The sequence below is a fragment of the Dermochelys coriacea genome, chromosome 10 (assembly GCF_009764565.3).
Source record: "Dermochelys coriacea isolate rDerCor1 chromosome 10, rDerCor1.pri.v4, whole genome shotgun sequence".
In the NCBI taxonomy this organism is placed as follows: Eukaryota; Metazoa; Chordata; order Testudines; family Dermochelyidae; genus Dermochelys; species Dermochelys coriacea.
The window spans coordinates 45638571-45650864 of record NC_050077.1 but is presented as its reverse complement, the minus strand read 5'-3'; the positions used below and the strand labels follow the sequence as shown (position 1 = coordinate 45650864).

At 53.1% G+C, this 12294-nt stretch overlaps 1 protein-coding gene across 9 annotated transcripts in view; it reads right to left on the bottom strand.

Annotated features, from left to right (window-relative positions):
- The window catches only part of ZNF609 (zinc finger protein 609), a 125437-nt gene that overhangs the window by 25905 nt on the left and 87238 nt on the right, over positions 1-12294 (bottom strand). For all 9 annotated transcript variants that reach the window (XM_038419752.2, XM_043494248.1, XM_038419751.2 and 6 more), the window contains one exon: positions 11245-11470. In XM_038419752.2, coding sequence (XP_038275680.1) covers positions 11245-11470 — 226 coding nt within the window. The remainder of the gene's footprint in view (positions 1-11244; positions 11471-12294) is intronic.

Here is a 12294-nt window from a genome sequence, read left to right as displayed (position 1 = left end):
AAGACCTGTCCAGATGGGGCTGGGAGTGGAGCCAAGCCTGGCCCCACAGCCACGAACCAAACTCACATCTACCCTGCCCGGACCAGGGCAGAGCATGCCTGGCCCTCCCACGCACGCAGATCAGAGACCTGACTCCAGTGTGAGTCCCCAGGAGAGAAAGAAGCCTGGAGCTGATGTGGTGCCTGGCACCAGCCATTTTGTAATCAAGACCAGCTGTTTTTCTAAGTGATCTGCCCTAGCGATTACTCCAGGGCAGGTCTCTGGCCTCTGCTGTGCTGTGCTGAGCGCAGTGGTCCTGTCTGGTCTTGGGATCTAGAAAAAGGGAGACGGCTACAAGGGGGTAAAGAGACGTGTCCAGGGTCACAGTGAATCTGTAGCCCTGACTCAGCCGTCTGCTTTAACCACTAGGTAATACCAACTGGCAGGAACAAATCCCTTATCCTGGGGGTGTGGGGGGAAAGGAATCTGAGCTCCTCCCCCCGTTAGCCATAGTCAGAGGCATGGGGTGAGGAGGGAGAACATTCAAGCTCAAGGAAAGGATGCGAAGGCTTGTGGTTCAGGTACTGAGTGGGGACCTGGAAATCTGGGTTCAATCCCTGCTTTGCCACAGACTTCCCCATGGCAAGCCACAACCATCCCACCCCACCCCACCCACCGTGCCAGAGTTCCCATCTGGAAAGGGAGATAAGGCTCTCTCCTGCCCTATCTGCATATGAGCTCCCTGGAGCCAGGACCTAGCCTGAGAAGAGGGTGGGGGCGCTCCCCAGTCCATTCCCTAGGGTAAGCGACCCTGCAGTATGGTGTGATTGTGCAGGACAAGGCCAGAAGGGACCACTAAGATCTGATCCCCTGGTCTGCCTTCCTGCACAGCACAGGCCAGAGATCTGCCCCACTATAATCCAGAGAGATGATCTTTGAGGAAAAACATCCAGTCTTGATTTAAAAATTGCCAGTGATGGAGAATCTACCATGACTACTACTCTGTATGTGTCTAGCTTCAACTTCCTCCCATTGGATGGTGTTAGACCTTTCTTTGTTAGACTGAAGAGCCCATTTTTACATACTGGCTCCCCATGTGGGTACTTACAGACTGTCATCAAGTCACCCCTTAACCTTCTCTGTGTTAAGCAAAACAAACTGAGCTCCTTGAGCCTATCACTATCAGGCAGGTTTTCCAATCTTTAATCACACTCATGGCTCTTCTCTGAACCTTCTCCCATTTATCACCGTCCTCCTTGAATTGTGAGCACCAGAACTGGACACAGGATTCCAGCAGCAGTCACATCAGTGCCAAAGAGAGGTACAATGACCTCTCTGCTCTTCCTCCAGCTTCCTGTTTACACGTCCCAAGATCACTTGAGCCCTTTGACCACAGTGTCACAATGGGAGCTCATGTTCAGTGGGAGCTTTTTCCCCCAGATCTTTTTCAGAGTCCCTGCTTCCCAGGACAGAGCCCCCATCCAGTCAGTCTGTGTCCCAGATGTTGTATTGAGATGCATATGGTTTGCCTGCACCCAGGTTAGCTAACGATCCAGGTCACTCAGTGACCAGTCACTTCATTATTTACCACTCCCCCAATGTATATGTCACACACAAACTTTATCAGTGATGATCTCCGGGTTTTTTCCAGGTCACTGATAAAGATGTTAAACAGCACTGGGCCAAGCTCTGATCCCCCTGGGACCCCCTGGAAAGGAGTCCCTTTCTCCACACATGCCTGCCCAGGCAAAAGGTCTCCCATGTCCCTCTGCCATTCTTCAAGCCCACAAATCAGGCCTTTAATACCAGGCAGATCTGAAAGGTTGCAAGAGTCTCCCTTCTGCAGGGAAACCCCTTATCGACCCCTGCAGCTAGTCATCATGGGGCCAGGGGGCTCAGAAGTCAGCTTCCCTGCTGAGGAGCCGCCTGCATGGGCTGTTCTCTGTTCTCCCAACCCTTGGGAGCTCCATCTCACCATTGCTGGTGAAGGGCATGTGTGCCCTACGCAGCTGAGCCAGTGCTGGAATCCGGCCACTGCATGCCAAGCACCAGTTCAGAAGCTGGGATTGAACCTCTGTGTTAAGGGAGAGCTTCAAGAAGGGCTCAGCTCAGCCATGGTGAGGACAAGTTGGGGCTAGAGGAGGGCTCAGGGAAGCACAAACAAGCCACTCATCCCTGCCAGGGGAGAGGCTGAACTGCTCCATCCTGAGGAAGGGATTTACCCATTCAGAGCACTGTGCCTGAAGCCACTTCCACTGCCACCCACAGCGAGAACCTTCTGCTTCTCGCAGCCCTGCAGGCAGGGCAGAGAGCAGCAGCATGGTGCAGTGCAGCAAGCTCCAAATGGCTGTGTCAGCTCCCATCCCACAGAAGCCAACCCAATCTAGGTGGGGACAGAGAGGAACCCAGTGCGGCTTAGCTGAGTCCCCAGCCTGGCAAGCTCACTGGAAAAGCACGGGACAATATCTTAGGAGCACGGGGCAACAGTTTAGGGCTACGGATCTCCCTGTAAAATACCCAGTAAATGTAATCCAATGCTTAGCAGTTAACAGAGGGGACCTGGGCTCCTGGGTTCTGTTCCTCACCGGCTGGGTGACCCTCAAGAAGTCCCTCCCCCAGCTCTGTGCTTCATTTCCCCTGCCTTGATCCATCGCCCCTTAGGGCAGCACAGCTCCTCAGAGAGCAAGTGCCGCATCTCTGCTGGGCCGCGGGATTAGAATGGGGATGCCATGCTGGGCCTCGAATGCAGCAGCTCCCACTCCATGCTAGCCACTTTCCAAACACAGAGGGAGATGCTCCCAGCCCCTGCAAAGCTACCAAACCCAAAAGACAGAGCAAGGCTGAGGGTAGGCCCACCACACAGATGGCGTGATACGGGGGAAGGTGAGGACAGGCACATGGCTAGTTTGTGTTCAGAATTACCAAGCCTTGCTGCACAACTCTCGGCTCATTCTCCCTCTCCTCGGTCTCCCACACCAGTTATGTGTCCCTCTTGGCCCCTCTCTCTACAGATAGGAGCTGGCCAGGTGAGACACGTGATGGAGCCAGCTGGTACCTTGTAGGCACTGCAGAACCAGGTCTCCCAGGGGGATCTAAGTGAGGGCAAGGCAATCCAGGCCAGCTCAGATGTGCTATGCATAGGATGCAGCGGGCAAGAAAGCACAGAGACAGATAACTGGGGGGAGGGGATAAGTTGAGGCTGCCATCACTAACAGAGTGGATGGGCAGGAGGCAATAAAGGAGATGCGGCACAGCAGTACACTGAGCCTGGAAGGCTCCAAGACACTAGTTTGATGCAGTGGAGAAAGGGAAGCCAGTGGGGCTGGACAGCCATGTCAGACCAAGGAGTGGGAAGGTGCTCGGAGGAGCCGTGTTCTGTACTGAGGGGGAAGGGTGCGTGTCTGGGCAGAGAAGAGGTGGGACACAGAAGAACAACACACGTTTTGACACATCCTTGCAATTTGCTCTGAGAAAGGGTTCCGCAGCTTTTCACAGCTCCCTGCAAGCAGCTGTGTTCCTGACTGCACCAGCCTGCCCTGCTGGTCCCTAAAGCTTTCTGCCCTGCCATCAGAGCCCCCGGAAGAGCAGCAGCACTGATTCAAACTGGGTCCCAGTTGTACTGCTGGAGCCACTGCCGTTCTAATATCAACAGAACTGCGACCTACAATAAATGGGGGGCCAAGGGAGAAGGCAAAGCCCTCTATATCCCTCCCTGAGCAGTCTCCATCCTGCCCCTCAGAACAAACAGATCAGAGGAGAGAGCTCTGAAGTCTCCTTTGTGCAGCAGCTGCTGTTGCCATGCGGTGAGCCTCGTTGCTATGAAGGTTTGCATGTCAGACAATGGCTTGTTTTGGCTCAAAATGAAGCTGCTATTGGCTGAGGTGTTTCCACGGCAAGTCGCCATGGCATTGGGATGGGGAATTGCAGGAGTTGGCTTGGTCATGCCCATCACATCCAGGTAAGTGGGGCCAGGAGGCTCTGCCCAGCTGGCACACTCCATTCCAGGTGAAGTTAATTAAAGCAAGAGGGAAAGGAAACCCAGCCGCTAATGAGGCAGCAAGCAAAGCACTGCTTTCCAGTATAATTAGATCTGTTAATAGCTCCAGCAGATCGGAATCACACCTAACAGAATTAGGGAAACTGCCAAGACAGCTGCTCCCATGAAAGGCATTTAACACAACACATTCCCGGGGCGGGTGAGAGAGGCAGGGAGGGGCAGCAGCCACTTAAAGAGGGGTCCCCCAGACTTGAGTGGCCCAGGAAGTACAACCACTGCCATACAGCAGGGAGCAGAGTGCTACATCACACAAAGCTAAAATCACAGGGATGAAACAGAGCCAAAAGTTTCCAAGTTTCCAATAAACTATGGCCATTCAGTGGCCTGATCTAGGCCCTACTTAGCTTTGCCAGGCATTTGTTTCCTTCCAGCTCTTTCAGAGGGCTCCTAGGACCCACTCTCCTACAGCATGATGGCTGTGTCTGCCAGTGCTGGTTGGAGGGGAAGACTGAATGTCTAAACATCGGTTGTAAAACCTTCCAAGCCCCTGGAATTCCAGGGTCACTTCCTAGCAGGGGCTGAAACACCAACTTTTACCCTCTGGGCTGATACAGGAGTTCCAAAAGTGCTTAAAAGCAGCCTCCTGACTCCACAGGACAGGGAGAGACAATACCCTCCCTTTGAAAGGGAGGTTGCTCTAGCCAAAACATCCCCTCCTCCTTCCACTGTTGTGTGCCTGCTGTTGTCCTTCCCAGAGGTGGCCAAGCCAGGTGGGTATTATCTGCCCAGTGCCAGTGATCCTTTGGGCTGCGTGATGCTACAGAAAGTCTATTCCAGCCACGAGTTCACGCACACAGCCCCCAGACAGTTCAGTGGCAGGCTGCAAACACAGTCCCCAGGAAAGGAAGGAGGAAGTTATGCGACTGGATGAGCCCCAATTACCTCTGCCTGTTGGCACAATATGATGTTAAGCGGCTCAGACTGGGAGAGATGAACATGTGGTTGGGAGCTTTGAGCGTGCAGGAAGGCCTATGTGGGAGTGATTACTGAGGGGCATGTCTGATGCAAAGCCAGTTTGCCAGAGACTTGTCACACACCAGGTCAGAGCCTTCCACCCATCTCTCACTCCATGGGAACACAGCATGGCCCTGTCTCACACTGGGGCCTGGATTAAGGCGGAGTCTACACTCCAAACTGCATCCACCCGAGCAACGCAGTTCTAACGACCTAATCCCTGGGGTAGACAGCACTATGTAGATGGAAGGACTCTCCAGTCAGCGTAGGTAGCATCTTCACGAAGTGCTACAGCAGCCCAGCTGCAGCGCTGCAAGTGTAGACAAGCCCTGAGACTCCTTTGAGAAAGGGGTGGGTCAGAATCCACAAGCGTACAATGCTGAGAACTCATGACAGCTTCTTCAGGAAGACTGCAGTGACCTCAGAGCAAACGATGTCTGTAGCTGCTGTGGGGAGAAGACATCTGGCTGTGTCCCCCAAGTACAGAAACAGCCTGCAGTGATCCTGCTAGGAGCTTCTCTCCACCTCTGTCTCAGGTTTAAGTGTCTGAAACAGCCCGAGTACCACTCACCGGACATCAGCAGAGGCCATCTCTCCTCGGACTAACTGCTTAGCAGTTAAGCTAAGGAAGCAAGGCCCTTTCTGTCCTGTGCCTAGTTAGACTAGTCTTTATCCAGGCATAAAACAGCCCACACACATACAAATCTATCAACCCCACTCAGGGAACAGCACAAGGAAGCTGGAAACACCAGTTCATATGTTGCAACAAACCCCTCTCCCTGTCACAGAGCCATGTAGCTCACATCACACACTTCCTGCAATCAGCTAACTGTGGGGATGATATTTTAAGCCATGAACTGTAGCTTCAGACATACAGTAAAAGCACCACCCCCACTCTATGGCTACTGAGAGTTAAGCACAGGTACCACAGGTGCTACTGCAACCCAGAGCACTTCCCAAGCAGTGAAGTGAAACTGTCAACGAGGGAGAGTCCTGCTTGGGCAAGGCTGGGGCAGCATCAGAGCAGATGGACTAAAGAGGAGACACCAAACACAGAGGAGGGGAGGGAGGTGGAGAAAAATTAATCAAGCAAATAAAAAGGGGAAGAGAGAGAGAGGTGCTGCCCAATCCACCAGCAGGGGAGCAAGAGTTCCCTCTACCCATTGGGGACATCTAGGGCACGGAACAGTCACTGGAGAGGCATCTGGTGCATTTTGCAAGCCCTGGCCTCACACATCACGTAAGCAAGGTGTGTGCTGTAATCCTACAGCAGTACTGTAAGCAGTGCCCCAACACCAGAAGTGGGCAAACTATGGCCCGCGGGACCGTCCTACCTGGCCCTTGAGCTCCCAGCCAGGAAGATTAGCCCCCAGTCCCTCCCTTGCTGTCCCCATCCACCACAGCCTCAGCTTGCCCTGCTGCTCTGAGCGGCATGGTAAGGGGGTGGGGAGGGGGTTGGATAAGGGGCAGGGAGTCCCGGGGGGCAGTCATGGGACAGGGAGCAGGGGGAGGTTGGATAGGTATGGGAGTCCCAAGGGGCCTGTCGGGGGGGGTGTATGGATAGGAATCGGTGTCCCGGGGAGGAAGGGGGGGCGATTAGGGGCAGGAGGGGTCCCTGGAGGAGGCAGTCAGGGGACAAGGAACGGGGGGGGGGGGTTGGATGGATCAGGGGTTCTGAGGGGGGTAGTCAGGGGGCAGGAAGTGGGAGGGGGTGGATAGGATGTGGGGGCCAGGCTGTTTGGGGAGGCACAACCTTCCTTACCCAGCCCTCCATACAGTTTCGGAACCCCGATGTGGCCCTCAGGCCAAAGAGTTTGCCCACCTCTGCCCTACACCCTTTCACTGTGGGCGGGGCAAGGAGACAGAAGTGGAGTGGGTGTGTTCTTAGCGAGAGCTTCATCCAAAGAGGTTCGAGTCAGCTCTTCCCTATACTAAGTCTGCTAGCTACACACAGGACAGGAGCACTGCACTGAAGACTGGGACTGGCCAGCGAAGACAACAGGACTTGAGCCCTGAATACCAGGTACACAGTCCTTGCAGCAAAGCCATCGCTCCTGACGGCAGGAGCCAGGCTCAGAAGGATCTTTGCACAAGTTCATTGAATTACTGCAGACTAAAAATAGCCAAGCAGCAGGAATCGCAGAATGCCTCCAAGGCAAGATCTAAAACAATACTTGCCAAAAAAGGGATAATGTGGAAGGACAGGCAGACAGGCTGCAGAACTGCACAGAGTGGAGATGCATGGAAGAGAGGGGGGGTGAAAAATAAATACCAGGCACTAAGGCTAACCGAGTTGTTTAAGCCTGAATCAGAGAGGACTGGAAATTAGTGCAGTGGGAAGTGGCCGCCATGCCTCAACTAATTCCTGTACGGAGCAGGCGGCCTGCTGCAGCAGCTTTCTCTGAGAGCTGTGTGTAGCAATCAGGCTAGAACATTTTTACAAGACACCAGGTAAATTCCAACCAGGCTGCTGCCCTTGGATCCTGCTCAAGGAGTCCATCTTGCTAACAGATGTCTGATAAATTTCCGCTCCTCTGATTCCTGGAAGAATTCAGGAGCTTTCATCTGTCCCTTCTCTACTCCAGAGCCTCTTGACTATTCAAGGGGCAGGGTGGTTTAATCTCACTCAACCTCCTGGCTGCTGCTGTGAAGTTGGTAGTCTCCCTACTTATCCCTGCTTCCAGACTCTTTTTATGTTCCCCTCCCCTGTGAATAGCTCACAGGATTCTCAACAGCAACAGCGAACCAGTCTTGTCAGTTTCATGCTGCTGTAGCCTTGGGAAAGCTTGGAGAAGCAGCAGAGACGCTGTCTGCAGACTCAGGAACTCTCTCCATCAGGACACACTAGAATGGTTTTCTTTACTAGTATCCCTAATTTCTCTCTTTTCTACAAAAGCTTACACTTGGCAGAAATCGATGGCCTTGGCTTCCCTCAACTCCCACTCACCCACCAGGAAAGAGGTTACTACTTGCCACTGGCGAGTGGGTTTTTCAAGCCCTGCTTGGCCTTGATCTGAATGAAGAGTCCATCTCGAGTGAGGGGCTGACAATAGGGCTGGCACAGATGCCTGCTCCTCTATAGGAACTAGGAATGTAAATATTGGTAAAAAAAGTTAACTGGTTAAATTATTAAAATTATATTGTTTAGCTGGTTAACCATAAACCAAGGTCCCTCCAGCCAGCCCGGAGCAGCAGGGGCTGGGGCGAGGTCCCTCTGGATGGCAGGCCTGGCGCAGTCGGGGCTGCTCCAGCTGGCCAGCCCTGCGCGGCCAGGGCTCGGGTCCCTCCAGCTGGCGTAGGGCTGCTGGAGTTAACGGTTAAGGTTGGTTAACGGTAAACTTAATGCTTACCAGTTAACCGGACAACCATTTAACCTTTTACATCCCTAATATGAACCAGGATCTTGACTTGGGGACTCTAGGGGGAGGGTCACGATCCTACAGGCAGACAGGAAATAAATCTGGGGCAGTTGAGGGCGAAGAGATCTTACATACAGTGCAGCCAAGCTGCTTTTCTTCCAGCCCTTGCAGGCACCCGTGGCTTCTCTGACATGTGGGGCAATGACAGCAGCATAGATACGTGGGGCCAAAGTGACAGAGTCCATGCGTGGGGACCAGGCAGTGGCTCACAGACTCCTGGAGTAGACTGGAGGGAAGCAAAGGCTGTTCGCCAAGTCTGCTTCACAGAGCGAGACCTTGGCAGGCAGCTGATTGGACACTCAACAGAGACTAGTGCTTTAAAACTACCCCAAGAGCAGGGCTCATCAGCATAAAGCCTTATGTTTTCCTCCAGTTCTCCCCAATCCAATCCTAGGAGCACAGAGTGGAAAGGGCAGCCAACAGCACGGCTGGCTCACACACCCTCAGTGAGTTTTAGCTATGCCACAGGCTGACAGCTGCAAGCACAGACTTCCACCAGCACACACCGACTTCCACAATCTAGGCCCCAATACCTGCTTCCTCCTCCCCACTGGCCATGCTAGCTGAGAAAGGAGGAATCCCCCGGGTTTTTGAAACATACTTGCTCCCTCCTTCCTCCCTCAGGTACACCAGGGAAAGCCACTTCCAATTCCTTGCTGGCCACGAAACTTCCCAACCACACAACTGAGCAGAAAGCAATGGAGAGGATGGAGCGGAATGGAACAGCCAGTTTCCTGCCTTACTGCTCTGGCCAGACCCCACTGGGACACAGGCTCTAAGGTGACACCCCAGAAAGCTCCCCCTCTCCCAACTGCTTCAGGTCTCGCTCTCATCCCAGTGGGAATATGCTCCATTCTAACAGCTGCACAGTTGTAGCTGCATCGTTTGGACACGGGCCAATCACATATTTAAAAAATGGTAGGGGAGTTGGGCCCAACCCATGATCTTTACACGGTACTGAGGGCTGCACAGAACTGGTTTTGCCCATGTATCATTTTATGTACTGGAGATCTACACAAAGCAACGAACTCCAGCAAAATTACACACAAGCTGTAGATATGGTTTGTAACCTCTGCTTGCAACACTGAAACAAGCAACCTCTGGCTGAATGACAGCAGCGTACCCCTGCCTATGGAGATTTAAGTTTAAGTTGAGTTGTAATGATCATCTGAGCCAACCAAGGCAGTTTCTGTACTAGCAATCACTAGCACTTCTCCCTGTTCCCAACACACATTAGTGAGGGAGGAGCAGACACAGGGGTGTCCATTTCTAGGAATGAGCTTCTCTGAGGCGTCTGATGGTCACTGAGTGTTTCCCTCTGGGTTCCATTCCCACATCCCAGTTCCAGCAGGGACCAGAAGTGCCACATGAAAGGATATTCTCCTGGTACCTCCAGCCTCCCGGGAAGCAGGAGACAGTTGGAGTCTCATAAGGAAGGATGGTCTTCTGTACTCTCCAACCCAATTTTGAAGCCTGAGGAGTTTCTGACCAGGAGGCACATTCTGGTGCTTCCTTCAGTAACTAGCTGTGTGACATTCACCCAATGTTCATTTTGTGGGTATTCACACGAATGGCCCCTGTATTTCATGAACTACAAGGCCACTTTCAAAAAGGCAAATCCAGAATGTCCTGAGCCAAGCAAATACAAGGGAAACACAGCAGTGGGCTATTTGCTTCCAGAGCTTTTCAATACACTGACCCTGGAAAAGTAATCCCCAGCACGGCAGTTCAGAGGGAGTCAGGAAAAGGGCAGGTACCTCAGGACTGGCTCCTGTGCACACAAGTAGTAATTCTAGACTAGGAATAGATCACAACGAGAAGGTGGTGCCAATCCCATCACTCAGCCAGCCTGGAACCTGGCCTGGGGAGAATGCACACCCTGGTCTCGCAAGGTCTGCTTGCCCAAACCCACTTTCTTGGCTTGCCAATGGCTCTCCTTCCTAAGCACCTCTGCATTGCCTTTAGAGCATCCACCTTGCCCCATTAAACAATGGCAGGTGTGGGGAAGCTGAACTCACCCACAGCACTGCCAGGATGCCGCGCACACACTGCTCTGGCCCATGCTCACCCCGCAGCCTCCAGATTTACAAACTCCTACAGAGGCAGTTAAAGGGGCACACGGCGCCGTGCAGAGAGCGCATGATGATGACTGGTCTCAACTTCAGGGACGAGCACAGGTTTGTGCCTCTCATACCTGGAGAGATCTGTGCTCTGAGCTCTCTAAATAACCTGGGACAGAGGTGCTGGCAGGGGTCTAATGGCAGCTAAACCTCATCTACCCTCACGAACTCCGAACACAAAGCCAGGCCTTGTGCACAAGACCCGATCAGCACCCATCAGAAAAAGGCTCCTTTGGCCTGGAACCCTGATCTCCTCTAGGGCCTGTTGCGAGAGCTCGACTGGATCAGTTACTTAGCAAGAGCTTCCTGCTACCTCGCTGGTTACGTGTGCCCTTGGGAGAGATACGCAAACATAAACAAAGCTCAGTTTGGAAGAGGGGGAGAGCCTGGTGCGCTCCCTTCTTTATCTGCTTTAATTCATGTGACAACAGCACTACTGGGTGCTAGGTGTTTCCATCCCATCTGGGCTATAGGCTAACTTGTTACTGTTACTGGATTTGCTGTATAGATTCACACTTCGAAGTGACCCTTGAGACATGCCCTCTGAACCCCTCCCATCCCAGCTACAGTCCTCCAAGAATACCCCACCCCTCTTAGGCCTGGAAGGGTAATGCTGGGGATGGGGCAGCATGCACACCTGGCAATGAATACAACGGTATGACAAACAACAATCCAACTGTGGAAGAGGACAGACAAGCTCTCCAAAGGCACTTACCATCTTCCGTCTCCTGCCAGACGATGCCCTCCAGGTTGACGCTGGTGCCGGGTTCACAAGGGCCCAGACACTCCGGCTCGGTAGCCAATGCCACATCGCAGGTGTTCACTCCCACAGAGCGAGTGCGTACCATGATCTGCTCGCATGGTGATGAGATGTCATTACTGACAACGGGGACCAGGAGATGCAAGGGCAATACTGCAGGCGTGGAGACTGGAGACTCCATCTGCGGGGAAGGAGAAATACACCAGTGACCACTGGGGAGAGCACCGAGGAGAAAGCAAACACTAGCAAGGCCCTCCCGCTTTCCTGGAGAACACAAATCAGGGTGCCCCTCTCCTGCCACTGTCCCATTTGGCCTATTTGCTCTGAGCAGGTTCACAGCCCATCCATCCTACATCAGAGGAGTAGGACTTAAGTTTTTCCAGCCCTGATATGCCTATAAACTACAGCCCAATGCAAGAACAGCATTTTACAAATAGAGTCTAGGCCCCACCCCTGTTCCTCAGCTGGAGACCTGCTGGAACTCAGCCCTGCCAGAGAGGCTCTAGCTGGGCAGCATTCAACAACAAAAAGTCTTTCCAGAACAGGATTCCCAGTCTCCCGTAGCCAGTCAGTCAATCTACCTGGAGACGGATCTGGTTTGGCTATTGCCTGAACATCAACACCCAGAAAAGCAGCCCTGGATCTGATGGAAGGAATCACAGAATTCTGCCAGACTGGCTGAGGCAGGGCAGGAGAGGCAGCTGGCACCCTTCAGATACCTGTTCTATCCCAATGGCCTCTCCCCAGCTCTACTCCAGACCAGATCGACCCCCAGCAACCTCACTGCCTGTTTAGAGACTAACCCCTACACCTCTGCTTTCCATGCACCAGAGCCCTGCTGGGATGACGCAGGGGGTCTCTCATGGTGAAGAGGAAACCCAGCCATCTTGCTTTTCTTGTACATGAAAGTCACTTCCTCAGTGCCAGAGCTGGGGTAGGTCTGCATGGAAAGCAGAGAACTCAGCTGACCTGGATGGAGCACAGACAAATCCTGTGGCCATCTCC